We start from the raw sequence: 17,131 nt of genomic DNA, 5'->3' as shown, positions 1-17,131 counted from the left end.
CGTATATAGGGACCCTACACGCTTGGGAAATACTATATGCGAACATAGTCCACTAAGCACACAATATCATAATAATCTTGCTGAATTTCATTCACAAATCTATAATATTCACTGGTATTGCTGTTTCATGACCAAACTGTGGTTGATTCTAGTGCTCTTTCATTTGTATATAAATATTTGCATGACACCTTATGGTTTAAACTTTAAACTACCTACCCATAACATGAAATATATTGAGAAATTATTCTTAGTATTTTTTATTTTTCCCCCATTAAATTAGATATTTAGCTTCTATGTGAAATCTAGTTATTCTGTTGGTCTCTCTAATAAAAGATTTGGAGCAATGTATTTGATTAGAGACTTGCACAATTACTTTTTCAACTTTGGTCCTATATGGACTAAAAGTTAGTCTCAAATCTCAATTAAGAAGATATAGTTTTTTATGATTAAAAGGATATAGTTTTAATATTAGTTGCAATTAATCAAAACTACAGACAAATTATGTATATGTGCATGTAATAATTGTGGTAAAGAGTTAGGAATAAAAATAAGCATTTGCTATTGTTCCTAAAGACATTATTCCATGAGGGAAACCACAAAGCATGCATTAGCCGTTATCATTTATTATTAATGAAAATATTCTCTATATATTTCAAGAAAATAATGCACATAGATTGACTTATCCCATATAAACCAATGTCAGCAATTTCTTATCACATATAGTAATCCTAGGTAGCTAGAATGGGGTTTCTTCCCTCATCTATTTCAATGGTTAGGAGATGTTTAGGATCTGATCCATTTGGACCCTCTGAGTAAAGTGTAGGAAGGTATGCTTTGTATGCCGGCAGGTAGCGAGAAACAAAATCTCTAACCTGAACAAATCAAACCATAAAAAATCTTAGCATTAGTCATTAGAATGTAGATGTCGAAGAGACAATATTAGCCAGATTGGGTTGCGAAAATGTTAACCGTTTTCATTAGTAATTACAAGTATATTACAAGTACCCTGTCGTGTTTTCAAAGACTTGTATAGGAACCGGTGAAAATAACTCGGTACAAATTTCATTTTCACTGGTTCTGGTTCTGTGCAAATCTTTGAAAACGGGAAATAGAATGAAAACAAACATGGCATACTTTTAATTATTAATGAAATAGGGAATAAAAACAAGAAAAGTTAAGGCAAACCAAGCAGATCCTTATACATTCATATTTTGTCAAACATAAATACATGCGAGCAACAAACCTCGTCATCGGACATTCCTGGTTTTCCAGCTTCCCTCATGGCAATCTCAGCCTACAAATTTGAACAGCACAAGACAAATTGTTAAAACCAGGTTGTTAACATACAAAGATTACAATTTCTGAAGAGGATGTTACAAAAACCTACCTGCAAGCGCCATTGGTAGACACAATTTGGGTTCTTAATCTTGATGACTATCCATGACTTTACGTATTTGTCCCATGCATCATAATATGCTTCAAGATTTTTATTTACAATTTCTAGCTGAAAAAATGCACAATTGATAAACAATCCTCCCTTACAAGAAAAGGCTGTAGAATTTGCATAATCATTAATTCAGTAACAATAAAATCGATACGCAATCAAGGACGAAAAAGGCCCTTCACTAACTGTAACCTGGGGATCAACGGCCGTTACAGCTTCAACTGGAAGTGGCTTGAAACCAAGCATCCAACCTTCAAACAACACAACCTAAAAGGCCATCCATGCGCATGTAATGGAAAGGTCAACAGTTTTGAAAGGAAATTGACATAATATAAAGATCAGTTCGTTCAAGTTTCAAGACAAATATAAGACCAAATTCCCGCCTATCTTGTTATACTTTAGTTGTGGTTGCAAATCCAACTTTTTCAAAGATGGATTTTATCTTCCTCCAAACTTCTCAAGGTTAATAGTATTGTTTTTAGCATGGAAACTGACCCATCAAAAGCAGCTTAAAAGTTATTGAAGATTCTGTTACCGTAAGAGGTCCTTCAACTTCTGGCCATGTTGAAGAATCAGCACGGTCACCTCTCCCACTGAAGGCGGACTGCAAAGGCCAAGCAACTCACCAATTACAAACTACAGATTTAAAGATATAACCCAAACATGCAAGTTATGCCCTTACTTTATCATATCTTGTTAACTTCGTCTTCGTACCTGGACATTTCGAATAACAAGGACTTACACGTAAATACAATATAATAAAGAGTGAAAAAATCTAGTATAGAGACCCACCTTCCCTTGTCATTTTGGTTAAAGCAGTCAGAGTTTCAATAGAAAGAGCAAGATCATGGCTTCCTGCATTTCCGCGCAACTGGAAGGAAACAAGGCAAACAAAAATGTTTTAGTTGTCATAAATGATAACATACCTAGAAAATAGTGTCCACTACTTCACTTAAATGTGAATAATTACCTCAAGGAGTGCATTTCCTGGATAAGCTTCTCTCAGCTTATTCTACAATACAAACACATGATTTGTCAACCCAAAAGAGAAAAGAATAAGATGAACATTAACCTCAAAAACAGAAGTGCATAACAAATTCTGTATACCTGACCTTCCGCCGTCAAATAAAAATCATCTATCGATATCGTTGCAGAGTTCCTGAATTTTTTAACATGTATCAGCAATTTTTTAATGAATCTCTTATTCTCTTTTCTATATAGTCATCAAAACAAAGGATAAATTCAAAATCAGTGTAGTTTCAACGTTCAGAGCCTACCTGCCAGTTACTTGGAAAAGATAGTCAAGAGCATAGACAAGGGTTGTTTTTCCACAGCCTTGAGGAGCACTGAATCCAATCTGAGTCACACAAAGTGAAAAATATATTTTATAAGCCCTTCAACAATTAAAAAAAATAGATGCAGAAAACAAACTGTAAGATAGAGAAACATGGAAGATATGAAGCCAAATATATACCACTAGAGGAGGTATTTCGTCTTCTTCGTTGAAGCTGGACTGATGCTGAGAGATCTGTTCTTCACACCAGATAAAGACTGGTATATAGTAGTGATAAACCCGAGCTTTTTGAGGTTCAGATAGGTACAGCTCATTAAGTTGAAACAACTGACATATGTACCGACCATATGATAACCACTTATCTATCGAGTCAGCCACCTTCTCTTGTGTCACACCTATTTTGTCAAGCAAAGGTCCTGAGCAAATAAATTCAAAAAGGTCTTGCACTGAGGCAACCTCAGCAGGTTTTGTAGGAAACACGGAATATAAAGGACGCTTCCGGTAACCACTGCTGGCAGCATTGGAACTATTTTGCAGCCATGACATTCTACTTCCTGCCGGAATAATTTTTATTGTAAATCAAATATTAGACAAATAAATTCCAACAGTATGAGCAAATATAATGGAGCTTCGAATGTAAATTTCATTTTTCTTTTCCTTCTCTCGTATATTGACTGAAAGGTGAGTCAAAATAGAAGACTAAATAACATGAGATATGTATATGACAAAGTGAGCTAATTGCATCAATTATCAAGCAAGCTCGAGATTTATCAGAAAATTTTCAATTCAAATGCCATATAGTAATCCGAGTAAACATATAACACCTCCACTCACTCATTCATTTTATGACAAACATCCCTTTACCCATTCATCTTGAAGTGAAATATCATCTAGTAATTTGAGAACAGTGTGCATTTTAACAATGTAAAAGTGAATCTGAACCATACAACCATATAGCCAAGATTAAGTTAATCATGAATAACCATTTCAAAAAGAAGTGGCATGCAATTATATCTTCTTATCTCGATTAATCAAATAAGATTCAATGGTTAAGGTTCATCCATGTAATTTCTAAAAATAACAAAGTGTTCTAACTAACTAGCTACTATGTATATACACAGTTACACACATATGTTGTGTATACAGACTACAATTAGAATTAGTAACCCAGAACAAAAAATTGAATTTTGATTGAATAAAGTGGAGAGAATGAAGAAAAAGTACCTGATTTTGAGAAGTGGGTTGTGAATTGAGAAGTAGGGGCAGAGAGGGAAGATAGAATAGAGAAATGACGGGAATTGGAAAAGAAATGTACTTTACAATTGTTAGAACAATTATTATTATTATTGTGGGAATAGACATAGTTGTTGATAGTGTTAGAACAAGACAAAGAAGGTGAAATTGTACAAGGTTGCCATGTCTGAGAAAACACATTCAAAGTCGCCATTTTTACTTATCTTTCTCTCTCTCTACTTGAGGTGTGTCAAAGGCAAAAGCTTAACATGAAATCAGCAATGGTGCTTAGCTGGTTTAGCTGCCACGTAGGCTTTGCATCTTTGTCTAGATTACAGAAAGATTGGAACTTGGAAGACGAGGACCATAAAAAATGAATGGAAAAAAAACAAATTTACATTTTCTTCTTATTTGTAATATTATATCGATACTATTTATTAATTTACAAAAAGCCAACAAATTAAGACGTGTTTTAATTTAATTGCTGCTTTAGTTTAATGTTTATTTTCATTAACATTTTTTCCAGATTTGTGAAAGAATTATCCAATTCAGGATAATAATCCACTTCAGCTTCTGTGACCATTTGGTGGGTGAAATACCAAAATGTGTATATAATGATTAAGAGTTTGTAAATTAGTTTTGATGAAGAACAAAAAGAAAAAACAAACTTTTAGAATGGTGAAATATATTTATAAAATGACTTTGTATTCCATTTTCATCTCCTTTAAAATACAACTCAAATCTTAAAGGAATCATAAAGGAGAAGAATATTTATTCAGCTGAATATCCTGTATTTTTTTTTTTTCTCTCTCTTTCTCCTATCCAATGTAAATCATATGCATAGATAATAATGTCTTTGTAGCTAATGATTCAAAACATAACATGTGTTACACATTGTTTTTTATATAGAAAAATAGCACCCCAAACACCATATTCCATTTCCTGCTATGTTTGAACTTTGAATGGTAATTTTTTTTAAAACAACAATGATGACATACTTATAACATGAGGGTTACAATGTTACACAAAGTTACCCCACCCTACAAACGATACAAATAAAAACTAGGGAAAGATTTAAAGGAGAGTAAAAAGTAGTGTTAATAATATTGGAGAATTACATTTACCTTTTTGAAATTTATCAAAACTAGACTCACTATGCCTCTAATTTGATCCCTATTAAGTAAAACAAAAATAAAGAGGAGGAGTACAAGAATGTACCTTAGGGTTGTTGCTACTTCTTCCCCTCTGTTCCTTAATACCTTAATTTTGTTATTTCGAAGGGTTTGAGGAATAATGCATCATGACATTTCAAAAAAAGAAGTAAAATTTAAATTATCTCTGAATGGAAAAAGTTGTTACGGGCTGTGGGCCCATTCCGTTACCAGCATCAACGATCTCAAAAAACAAAAACCCAAACCAACCGTTACTGCCCGAAACTTCAAGGGACTATTTCGTCAATTCACATTCCTCCACCCTCTCTCTCTCTCTCTCCCCCTTCATATTCGCCGCCGTCAAAAACACTTCTACTCTGCACTCAAAGAAGGTTCTAGAAACAATCTTCATGAACTTGAAATTGAAATCGAAATCGAAATCGAAATCGAATCAACAATGAGTGGAGCTTTAGCAGGGTTACAAGATCATCTCAAATTAGCTAGAGAATACGCTCTTGAAGGACTCTACGATACTTCTATCATCTTCTTCGATGGTGCTATTGCACAGATCAACAAGTATATAACCGTTAATTCACAGTTTCTACTATTTTGTTTCGTTCATTTTATTAATGATCATTATTGTTATTATCTTATATTATAGGCACCTGAATAGTGTTGATGATCCGTTAATCCGTACGAAATGGATGAACGTGAAGAAAGCACTTTCTGAAGAAACGGAAGTAGTGAAGCAACTAGATGCAGAGAGAAGGGCATTTAAGGAAACTCCAACTGCGAAATCAAGAAGGTCTCCTTCACCAACTATATCAGTTTCTTCTGCTAAATCTAACTTTGTGTTTCAGCCGTTGGATGAGTACCCTACTTCATCATCATCGGGCCGTGGTGGTGGTTTTACTAATCCGATGCACGATCCCGATGTGTGGAGGCCGCCAAGTCCTCCGAGTCGCGATGCTTCTAGAAGACCACAGGCTGCGAGGAATGTGAGGAAAGATGGCGTGTGGACGCGTGGGGCTGCTCCCAGAACAACAACGACAACAACCGGGGTCGCGACAAATGCTAATGCTCGTGGTGGTGCCAGGGCGGGTAGGGTTAACTCTGGAACACGAGGATCGACTGCTCCGAAAAAAGGGAATGCTTCTGGAAAGTCTAGTAAGACAGATGCAGTTGTAAGTTGCAAAAACTTATATAGCTTAATTAGGATACTGTTGATCCCTTTGTGGCAAGCATGTTTGTTAAATTGTGTTTTTGTGGTGCAATTGTGGTTTCGATGCGGTAGATGATCCAGACTGCCTAAATCGCAATATTGAGGTTGCAATGGTGATAGAATGCAAATTAAAATCTTAGGGACTGTGTTATTCATAGTAATGAGTAACTTTAATCACTGAATGGCTAGTGTTATTCATAGAAATTGAAGGTAATAGTTGGATCCAGTCCAAGTGAAGTCTAATTTTACAATTGAATGTGTAAATAGTTACTAGGTTTGCTCATTAACCTTGCATATCAGGTACCCTACTCGCCATTTTTTTCGTACCAATTATCAGGTTCACTTCAAAGGTTGTATTGTAATAACAGTGTAATTAGGGATGAACATATCTATATTGTGTTGCGTTCCTAGTGAGTAGGTGCCCATTTGTCTGGCTTAAAAAGTGATTTGACAAAAGCAATTTTGGCAAATCCAGCTTTTATTTTTGTAGCTTTTGCCTTTTTTGTAAGAAACCAACCAAATAAATGTAAAAGTGTCAGCAATGATTTTTTAAATCAAAATATTCATTTCTTTTGTTGTTAAACAAATGGCCCTACATTACATGACCTGTACAGCTCAAATTCGAGGTGTGTGTCTTCTGCTTTATTATTTACAAAACTAATCTTGACTTTTGGGGATTGTGGTAATTTTGGTGTCTACATTATTGCCACCAACATACTGTGTTATAGTGTAGAATCTCTTACTGGTCCTCAGAAGTCAGAATTGTGTTTTTATTTTATGTTTATTTTATGCGTAGAATGGGGATGGTGATGATGGGAAATCAAAGAGGGTACAATATGAAGGTCCTGATCCTGACTTGGCTGAAATGCTTGAAAGAGATGTATTAGAAACATCTCCTGGAATCAGGTGGGATGATGTTGCTGGCCTCACTGAAGCCAAAAGGCTTTTAGAAGAAGCTGTTGTGCTGCCACTATGGATGCCTGAGTATTTCCAGGTATTTCTTGATAATGATTTTACTTTCAATTCTTATATAATTAAAAATTCGGTTGTACGATAACTTGTAATTGTTATCCTTGTTTGGCTATATATTGAACTAATGTTCCATACAACCACATTTTAATTTTGTTTGCAACTCTTTCCTGTTTGTAAAGTTATTGTTATGTGGACAAATTCACATGTTACTCAAGTTCCTCTAGCATGACGAGATCCTTTTCAAAGAAAATGTTTCCTTAATTGCTCTATTCTTTTAAGTAGGTCTTATTGTATCCCAGTACTCTCATTTGAATCACCAAATTGTCATCTTATCGCTGCAAAATCTGTCTTTGTAAGTCTAGAGAAATGTTCCTGCTGTGCTCATTATTTCTGTTCTTGCAGGGAATTAGGAGACCGTGGAAAGGTGTTCTCATGTTTGGTCCTCCAGGAACTGGGAAGACACTTCTTGCTAAAGCTGTTGCTACTGAATGTGGTACCACTTTCTTTAATGTTTCTTCTGCTACTTTAGCTTCTAAATGGCGTGGAGAGAGTGAGCGCATGGTACGGTGTTTGTTCGATCTTGCAAGAGCATATGCACCAAGTACAATTTTCATTGATGAAATTGATTCTCTATGCAATGCCAGAGGGTATGTCTTCATTGTTCTTTCCCCAACATAATCTTCATGGCCCCATGACCATGATGTCACACTTAATTTGTTATATCTTCTACTTCATCAGGGCTTCTGGGGAGCATGAATCATCCAGAAGGGTGAAGTCCGAACTTCTAGTTCAGGTTGATGGTGTAAATAATACTTCGACAAATGAAGATGGTAGCCGTAAAATAGTAATGGTTTTGGCAGCCACTAACTTCCCATGGGACATAGATGAGGCACTAAGGTCTGTATTTGCTTCTCTGATGCTTTTCTTTTTAGTTATAAGTGATAAAAAGTTAAAACTTGAGATTAGTTATATTTCTCTGAAATCTCTTTTGATACACTGATCAACAATTGCTGATCCAATTTGATGTTAATGCTAAGCAGAAGAAGGCTGGAAAAGCGTATATATATTCCTCTTCCAAGTTTTGAGAGTCGTAAAGAGCTGATCCGTATCAACTTGAAGACTGTAGAGGCAAGTTATTGTGATACTGACATTGGTCTTAATTTTTGTTGTGTTAAAGCCTTTAATTGATTTTTGCAATGAAATATGAATAGGTAAGTTTTGTTATCTTGAGCAGTGAATTTGAACATTTACTTCACTCATTAAAATAAAGAAATTGAGCATTTAACAAGTTATGTCTTGACTTGCACCAGGTGGCCACTGACGTTGATATAGATGATGTGGCTCGCCGAACAGAGGGCTATAGTGGAGACGACCTGACTAATGTCTGTCGTGATGCTTCCTTGAATGGTATGAGGCGTAAGATAGCGGGAAAGACTCGTGATGAGATCAAGAACATGCCCAAAGATGAGATTTCAAATGATCCTGTTGCCATGTGTGATTTTGAAGAAGCTTTGAAGAAAGTCCAAAGAAGTGTTTCTCAGTCAGACATTGATCGCCACGAGAAATGGTTTCATGAATTTGGATCAGCATAGGGAAGACTGTGTGACACATATTGGCAGATTCTCTTTTTTAACCCTTACCATTCTTTGCACAGACTGGATGATTTGTGTCTCTATTTGTTTCTCTTTGTTAGCTTTGTTTTCTGATGGTGTTGGTTGTAACTTACTAATCTTCATATATTAAAGGGATCTTCAGTTATTTCTGTCTAATATACCGTTGATGATTTATGTAATGTAATCTGATATATATTCATATACCCATTGTCCCAGATTAACTTCTACAGCAACTAGTATGGCTCTTCCAATAACATGCTCCTCAAGGTAGGATATTTGACAAATTATTCGTCTCTGAAAATCAATGAAATTTCCCAAACATTCAAATACCAACCATTTATAAATATGACTGTAAACGTTTTAATTCAATGGGAAGTGCTTCAATTTCGAAGTTTATTTACGTTCATATGTGATAGGTTGAGCAAAAATATAACGTAGCTCCACTAGAATCTGTGACAAAAAGGGAGGGAAATATGTTAGCATTTATGTACATAGGAAAATCATAGTATAACTAATGCATATAAATCAAGAATACAAATATGATGATAGCTAGTTAGCTACTATAGTTTAACAGATTCATATGCATGTGTATCAGCTTACCTATACAGATCAGAATTTTGGTATAACTCGGTAAAATTAACACCTAAGTTAAGTTATTGTGCTGTAGTTGTAACTTTCAACATCCAAGTTGTTGGGTTATATCCGTCTTTGATTTTGCTCACCCCTTCAATGCCCTAGACAACTAAATATTTTAGAAAATTTTAGTAATTACTATCAAGAATTTTAGTTTGTTCATTTTTATATTGAGCTAAGTATATGATCCTACCTCGAAATACTTGATCAAATGGGTAGAATGATGGTCAAGTGGTCCAACTTATATTTTTCATCCTCCGTGTTTCATTAGGAACAATGTATGAGACAAGATTTGAGATAATAAAACTCTTTTCGTAAGATGTAACCCTTACCCTAATACATTTTCATAACAAATTCTTACCTGAACCTACCTTTCCATGTAATTTTTCATTTTGAAACCTTTGAAATTAAAAAAAAAAACAGTCAGATCATTAACTTCTAGTGATATGATACCCATGCTCTCAGAAAATAGGATATGATTTTGAAATTTCAAAAAAAAAATCATTCTTCTAGATATTACTAATGGAAATCATATTATCATATAGATATCACTATTGGAAATCATGCTGTCATAAGAATCATTGTGTGTTACCAACAAACATCAATAGTATAGATATTGTACAATCATTTATCATCACTACACATGTTTTATCTTTTTTTCTCTTTACAATTCCACTTGCTTGACTCATTGTTTGATATGCTTTTATATCCTTCTATCTCTTTTGAAATGCTTATGTACTGTAGTTTATGTGCTAAAATATTAGATTTTTAACTTCTTTATTATACTCATGAATACTATAAATGAATGAAGTATCAAACTATCAATGTCAAATACTCTTCTTAACAAGAGAATAAAGTCAATGGGGATTACAAAAATAATGCTTGAAAAATGGGAGAAGCAAAACTTATTCTATGACTATAAGCAACTAAATAGTCTAAAACAAAACAGTTTCACTTTCACCTAACACTTAGTCTCATGAGTTCTACTTCTCATCCTTTCTGTCACAGAAAGAAGCATTGATCAATTATTGGTAGTTGAGGATCCACCTGCTGCTGGATTCAATGGTGAAACATCTGCAGGAGAATCCTTTCCACCTTCACTGTTCTCGGCTATCACTGGTACTTTAACAGAAGCTGCTCTTTCCATCTCTTTCTCGAGTTCTTCTTCTTGACGCAACTCGGTAAACTGTGTGTCCAATGACTTGGCTGCTGCTAACCAGGCAAGGACAATCACCAGAAGTATCCCTCCCAGGTATGGTGTTGAATTAGCTAGTGATCCGAATGTTAAGATCATAAACTGCTGAATTAGAGCGCCACCGGATTTCCCCAATGGGTTACACACGACATCAATGGCTGCCTTCCCTTTCACCTACAACGAGGAAATTCAAAACAATTTAAACCAGATATGCTTGGTTGGAAGAGTTTAGGATCTAAAACATCGAAGAGCACAATCATATCCTATCAGGGTGTGCTTGGGAAACAGCTTAATCAAGCACTTTTCACATGAGGAACTTATAGGAATATCCTAAGCTATTTTCATAAGCTCTTCCTAAGTGATATTAGCTATATATGGATACAGATTAAACGATGCCATTGTTATAAAAAATCATGTTCCAAATCTTCTTTAATGATTTGGCTCATAGTTTTTCATAGGATATAGAAGCAGTCAAAGAAAAAATTATAACAAACTTGTACAATATCAGGTATTTGAACTTTATAAAATCAAAGTCATTAGAAGTTTCATGAGAATTTCCAAACCTTGGTATCCTCGTCCAAGGGTATGTAAGCCATTTCTTTGCATGGATCAAATAAGCTGTACTTAGCACTCTTGCTGAATATGTTCTGCATTGCACCGACATACACAGCTGCTAGCAGTGGTGTCATTCCAAGCTTGGCAATAATAGGTGCGACTGGGCCTCCGAATAATATAAGGGAAAAGAAAGCAACTCCTGTCAAAAGCAGGACGGTAGGTGTGATCTTGGCAGCAACACCCCATCCATATTTGTCAAATATAAATTGGCTTAGAAGCATCATAACGAATGTGACAATTCCGGTTGCAGTTGAGAAGTCGCCCATGAATGATGAGTATTCGTTCGGGCTAGGAAACTGCACCAATTTGCATAGGTGTGTGAGAGAAATTGCAAAGTGAAATGGTCAGTACTAAAGCCAAAACTAAGAAAGTTTTCATTTTACATTACCTGAGCTTTGAGCTTTGATTTCCATGTAACCTCAACAAGATTAATACTAATGCCATACGCGACCACTAAAGTGGCAAGATCTCTTATATACCTTGAAGACACCAAGAACTTCAAGCTCTCCATTGTTCCCATTTTAGGCTTCTCCTGGAAAAAATACGTAAGGTAAATGTCAGTATGTGAAAACAAAATGCTTACTGCACCATTTAACACCAAATACACATTAGAAAGAACGAAACCAAAATGCAGTGGAGGCAATGGAAAATGGTAATGTCTAAATGAGGATGCTTCAATCAGCCTTAGGTACAAAAACAATATGCACACGAAAGTATAGCTGCCTTTAAAAAGATTACCTTCTTCTTCTTGCTACGTGTTGGAAGAGAAACATAATTGTTCACCCACCAATACAGGAAACAGATTGCAAGTCCCATTCCCACAACTATGCTCATCATTGCTTTTAGAGAGATGGCCCAACCATCAACTCCAGGACCTAAATGTTGCCTCATATTAGAGAAGTATTTCACAGTCCGGCCAGAGAACACAAGTGCTACATTGGCCCCAAGTCCAAACAGTGGATAGAATCGCTTTGCCTCATCAATTGTAGTTATCTGTAGGGGGAAAACAAGATGTTAGCATTGTTCTTCACGAAGAAGGAGAAGACTCAAAACATAATATACATATTTCTAACTTAAATTCATTACAATTTGCATAAAACAGTGCAAAATTATAGAACACAATAACGAATGCACCATTAAAAAAATCGCCATCACATCATCACATCCGAACCATATAAGTGGTTTGCATACTATTGAAAATGAAACCAACATCTAACAACCATTAGTTGAGTGAGATTTAATGGCATATAAGCCAAGCTAGAAAATGAGGCAGATTAATTACCAATGCACCATTAACATACAAAAAATTCAAACCTCGGGAAAATGGATCAAACCCGGGTAAAGATGCCGAAATGGAAAAGATGAAGGGCATGGTTAGGAAAACAGCATAATTAAAAGTTCGTCAATTAGCACTTATTACATGAAAGTGTATGACCACCACATAAGCTTCTCTAGTAAGCTTATTGAAATAGGCTAAGTGCTTATACAAAGGTCATAACTCATAAGTGTCTTTAAACTCTTCCAGACACATGCTTAAATGTGTACATGATAAGATAAGCTCTACCAACAGCCTCAGAAAAGTAAAACAATTCAATAGCCATGTCACATTAAGATGTGATGTTTAGGATACCAGAACTAAAACCATAATATAATAATGATACTAACATAAACTATAGCAGAATCATGACAATAAAAAAAAAAGTTGGTTGAGCATTACAACAATGAGAGTACCTGATTAGCAAACCCCCAAAACAGCACAGAAACCACCACACTACCCCACAATTCAGCCATGACATAGAACAAACAGAAACTCCAGATTCTCAGAATTGCAAGTGGACCAAGAAACCTTGGGCCAAGGATGTTGAGAAGTTTGTCTGCTAATGCCTCAGGGTGAATATAGCCACTAAGAGGATACAAAACAAAACCAAAGGCCCCAAAGAAAGCAATGAATGGAAGAATCACTGCGTAGAAGAGGGCTTGTTTGGATAACACATTAGACAACTTTGTATACAACAACATAAACCCAATAGCCATAGGAAGATTCACCCAAGTTTTAAGAAATGGAATGATCTCAGCACTGCTTCCTTTAGCTGTAACAACCAACACATCTTTTGTGTCTCTAAGAATGGTGTAATTGAAAAGAATACAGAAAAACATCAACCCCAAAGGTACAATCTTTTTCAAAGTCGTAACCTGAATACCCAAAATCTTTGGTGTCTCAAATTCTTTTTCACCAACCAAAGGTTGCCCATTATCTGCAGCTGCTGCTTCAGCTCTGCAAATGAATAAATTTCTGTCCTTTAAACCAAAAAGATTGTTATTTTTTGATGGGGCAAAGGCATTGAATTTTTGGGAAACATTGGTAGTGAGAGAAGACCCATGAAGGATTTTGGGCTTTGGGGTGAAAAATCTGTGCTTTAAGCCATGAGAAGGATGAAGGACCCTGTTTCTGGGGTTTGAGGGGAGAGAAAGAAGCCCTCTGGTTTGAAGAACAGCTTCCATGTCTCTCTCTTGAAGAGAAGAATGAAAAAGAGAGACACAAGTGATAAGAAGAGATAAGGTAGAATTCGAGAAGGAAGAAAGATTATATATTTTTTTCTCTCTCGAAGGAAACAAGGGTTAGATACACAACTATTCGCAACTAGGGCATCAAATATCTTAATTGGAGTGGCCTAAATCACCCATGGATTTTTTTGTTTCTCGTAAATCGTGTTGCACCTATTTAAAACTAACAGACATTGGTTCAAAGGGTACATATTTGATTCTCTTAAGTAAGGTTTTGGGTTCAAATCTTGTGGGGAACCATAAATATTTTTTGGATACTTTTTCGACACATTTAAGTACAACTTCAAATACTACTTACCATTTTTTGAAATATATTTATCTCTCATATATAAAATATTCCAGAATTATACAATAGTTTAGTAAATGCAATTTTGAATTGTAAGCTATTATATGAAATTAATACTTCTTTTAAATTGCACTAAGGATGTTTTGCTTATTGATGCAATCTCGCATATAGCCCGATAAGGCTAAAAATAGTGTTCTCTTATTATTATCACAAACATTATTTGTTTAAATTTTGATTATCATGTATTAATGAAGAATGGCTAATATCTCCTAAAAATACTCTCAATGAATATCACATATATGTTTCTTCTTTTTGTAAAGTTTTTCAATGTATATAGAGCATATCATATCCTATGAGAAAATTCTCCAAATTTTATATTTGGATGTATATATATTATACTAAATATAAAAGCTTCATGGTCAAAGTCATAAGCATCCATCACACGAGGCAATGTTAATCGAGCTTAAGTCGTCCAGGCCATAATTGTTTTTCTCTGGTTTATGCCTACACAAGCCTCGAATTCATCAACTAATTGAAGGAAAATCAAATATATATCATGAATCTATGTCTCTCTCTTGTTCTTCTATGTTGATGAGAGATTATCGAATTTGAGTTGTCTTATTTGATATAGACAATAGTCGATCTTGGATAGTTGTTAGAACTTGGGATTTGGGTAGAACCAAGCATTCCTTGAACTTGGGATTTGGGTAGAACCGAGCATTCTTTGACATTGGTCTGCCTTGAGTGACTACTTGAAAAGGGACTCAGACGCTTAAGTCGGTATTTATATGAATATGTTTAGATAGAGAATATAGATAAAATACGTTGTCATTTCCTTGTGAGTGGCTACAATATTTATATTGTGAGTTGAAGTTGATTGTACTTTAAGGGGGATATCATCATTGTGGGTGACATGACCTCGTCCTTTTAGCACACTACGAGACTAACCTTATTATGAGTTTGGACTAACTCAACGGCATGGCAACATGAACATGTCCACCGCTCAAGTGCAATATCATTTACTTTGTCATGAAGGATGTTCTTTAATATAACTAGGTTGATTATCCGAGCTTGATAGAGAGTTGTACAAACATGATTGTATGTGCAAGCATGATCAATAGTAGTATAGACTAGATGTTGCATGCATTGTAGTTGGCATATGACCAGTTTGTACTATTATAGTGACTTAAAAAGTTGCAATAACTTAGTCTATATCTCAAGTTTTAGCATATTGTTTCTTGCTTTTTATCTATTTATGGGCTAATTTTTATTGCAAAATCGTCCCATTGAACCTAATTATTGGCTTCCCACTTTAACATGAGAGTTTGTGCTGACTCCCTTGGGACATGAAAGAATTGAATCACAAAGTTGCTTCAAAATATGTTGCTTGTTCTATTCTTCCATCTCTATTATTAAGTATTAACGACCAAATAAAATGTTTTCAGTAGTATAAAAAAATCCAGTTATATTACCCTTGTTAAGACTTGCATATTCTTTGTTTCAAAAGGAAGGGGGAATATTATTAAGTTCAAGTTAGTTCTATTTAACTATTTAGCTAACTAAGACTTAGTTCATGTAATTTATCTTATTTTACTTAGGGCTTCCTTATTCCAAAGTTCAAACAACTTATATAAAATGCTACGAAACATTTAACGTGGCATTATATTTACTCAAAAATCAAAATCGCATGTTACGCTGGATCATCTTTTACCAACTGCTCCACACCCAAGATTAGATTATATGCTTTATTAGTATAAAGGCTATAAACATCCAATATTCATGTTTTTCTATGTTAATATAATTTAGCACTATTTGATTATTTAATGAGTTCTTCAAAATTATAGTAATTTTATTTCCATTTTTGGTGAGGGGGATATAAGAGACTTTAACATCATAATGGAGGAAAAGGATATCATTTTATTTCAAGAATTGTTTATAAGTTTGGATCCCAGTAGTAAAATGGGCTTTTAAGTCAATCAAACCCATAAATCCAAACCCACCTAAGCATTAAAGTGGTGAGAGATAAAAATAAAATGGGTATGGGCCAACTCAAGAGTTCAACTTATTTTGTGGAACCATGCATTTCAAACTCTGAAACCATTATTTCATGCATGTGACAAATTGAACTAGATCCACCTAATAAGTTATCAACTTGAAGAATATACTTAACTAAATAATAAAATGAAAGAAATGGAGAAGTAAAACTAACCTATAAAGCTAAAACTTATTATATTATGAAAAAATCATTGATTTAAGTCAAATATCTCATTACTTAAATTTAACTATAAATTATAAATATTAAAAGAATGTGAAAGCACCCTATTTAATTTTTGACCCGAATGAGTCAATGAGAAGAGATAGATCTTAAACATTTAATACCCACATTATAATGAATAAGGATCTTCTCATGTATGTTTTTCTCTTAATTTTTATTGGTAAAGGTGTAAAAAATTTATGATCAAATGAATAAATATATCATTGAAAATTATATTTCTTTTTATTTTTTTAAATCATAACTCCATTATGGTACCTACTTCTAATGTCACTTCTAGGAAATTCTCCTATTTCGGCCACATGTTATCATCTACTACTTACTACGATAGACTATAATCAAAACAAAATTATGAAACAAACCAAACATTCCCATTAACATCTTAAAGACAAAAGGTTATTTAAATTACTTCAAACCAACTCAACGGTCAACTCACGATTATTCATTTTCTTACACTTAGCACCACGTCTTAATCAATAGCATGTTTTGGTTAGTGAATTTGACACTAAAGTCACATTTATAATTAGTGATGCCATTGAAATTGGAAGAGTAAAATATGATTTCACTCAAGAATATTTTCAAAGCAGGAAGAGTAATTGTACGAGGAAATCTATTTTGACTATTTTAAGGCGACAA

At 34.5% G+C, this 17,131-nt stretch overlaps 3 protein-coding genes and 1 long non-coding RNA gene across 6 annotated transcripts; 1 reads left to right on the top strand and 3 right to left on the bottom strand.

The window, feature by feature from the left end:
- On the bottom strand, positions 585 to 5,205 carry LOC109358577 (D-glycerate 3-kinase, chloroplastic-like). Of its 2 annotated transcripts, none has more exons than XM_019602887.1 (12): positions 5,190 to 5,205; positions 2,919 to 3,292; positions 2,722 to 2,801; positions 2,552 to 2,603; positions 2,415 to 2,456; positions 2,237 to 2,315; positions 2,127 to 2,158; positions 1,980 to 2,048; positions 1,637 to 1,711; positions 1,388 to 1,504; positions 1,244 to 1,294; positions 585 to 872 (listed from the first exon to the last, which is right to left on the bottom strand). In XM_019602887.1, the coding sequence occupies exons 2-12, from the start codon at positions 3,282 to 3,284 to the stop codon at positions 729 to 731; spliced, it is 1,107 nt and encodes a 368-aa protein (XP_019458432.1). In that variant the 5' UTR covers positions 3,285 to 3,292; positions 5,190 to 5,205; the 3' UTR covers positions 585 to 728. The 2 variants fall into 2 exon arrangements, with proteins under 2 accessions (XP_019458432.1, XP_019458431.1); XM_019602886.1 differs by lacking the exon at positions 5,190 to 5,205 and adding an exon at positions 3,963 to 4,354.
- LOC109358576 (katanin p60 ATPase-containing subunit A1-like) lies at positions 5,250 to 9,131 on the top strand. The gene is made up of 7 exons (XM_019602885.1): positions 5,250 to 5,698; positions 5,784 to 6,306; positions 7,141 to 7,338; positions 7,719 to 7,963; positions 8,055 to 8,213; positions 8,357 to 8,444; positions 8,627 to 9,131. Exons 1-7 carry the CDS (start codon positions 5,265 to 5,267, stop codon positions 8,906 to 8,908), a joined length of 1,929 nt encoding a protein of 642 aa, XP_019458430.1. The 5' UTR covers positions 5,250 to 5,264; the 3' UTR covers positions 8,909 to 9,131.
- On the bottom strand, positions 9,528 to 9,821 carry LOC109358579. The gene is made up of 2 exons (XR_002108984.1): positions 9,756 to 9,821; positions 9,528 to 9,663 (listed from the first exon to the last, which is right to left on the bottom strand). It is a non-coding gene; the product is annotated as an uncharacterized LOC109358579 (long non-coding RNA).
- On the bottom strand, positions 10,358 to 13,962 carry LOC109358580 (ADP,ATP carrier protein 1, chloroplastic-like). Of its 2 annotated transcripts, XM_019602889.1 has the most exons (6): positions 13,104 to 13,962; positions 12,111 to 12,365; positions 11,761 to 11,904; positions 11,321 to 11,668; positions 10,584 to 10,931; positions 10,358 to 10,542 (listed from the first exon to the last, which is right to left on the bottom strand). In XM_019602889.1, the coding sequence occupies exons 1-5, from the start codon at positions 13,872 to 13,874 to the stop codon at positions 10,584 to 10,586; spliced, it is 1,866 nt and encodes a 621-aa protein (XP_019458434.1). In that variant the 5' UTR covers positions 13,875 to 13,962; the 3' UTR covers positions 10,358 to 10,542. The 2 variants fall into 2 exon arrangements, with proteins under 2 accessions (XP_019458434.1, XP_019458433.1); XM_019602888.1 differs by having other exon boundaries at positions 10,358 to 10,931; positions 13,104 to 13,961.

The sequence above is a fragment of the Lupinus angustifolius genome, chromosome LG10 (genome assembly GCF_001865875.1).
Source record: "Lupinus angustifolius cultivar Tanjil chromosome LG10, LupAngTanjil_v1.0, whole genome shotgun sequence".
Taxonomy (NCBI): domain Eukaryota; kingdom Viridiplantae; phylum Streptophyta; class Magnoliopsida; order Fabales; family Fabaceae; genus Lupinus; species Lupinus angustifolius.
Note: the sequence above shows the minus strand (reverse complement) of the source record. Positions and strands in the feature narration are given on the sequence as shown.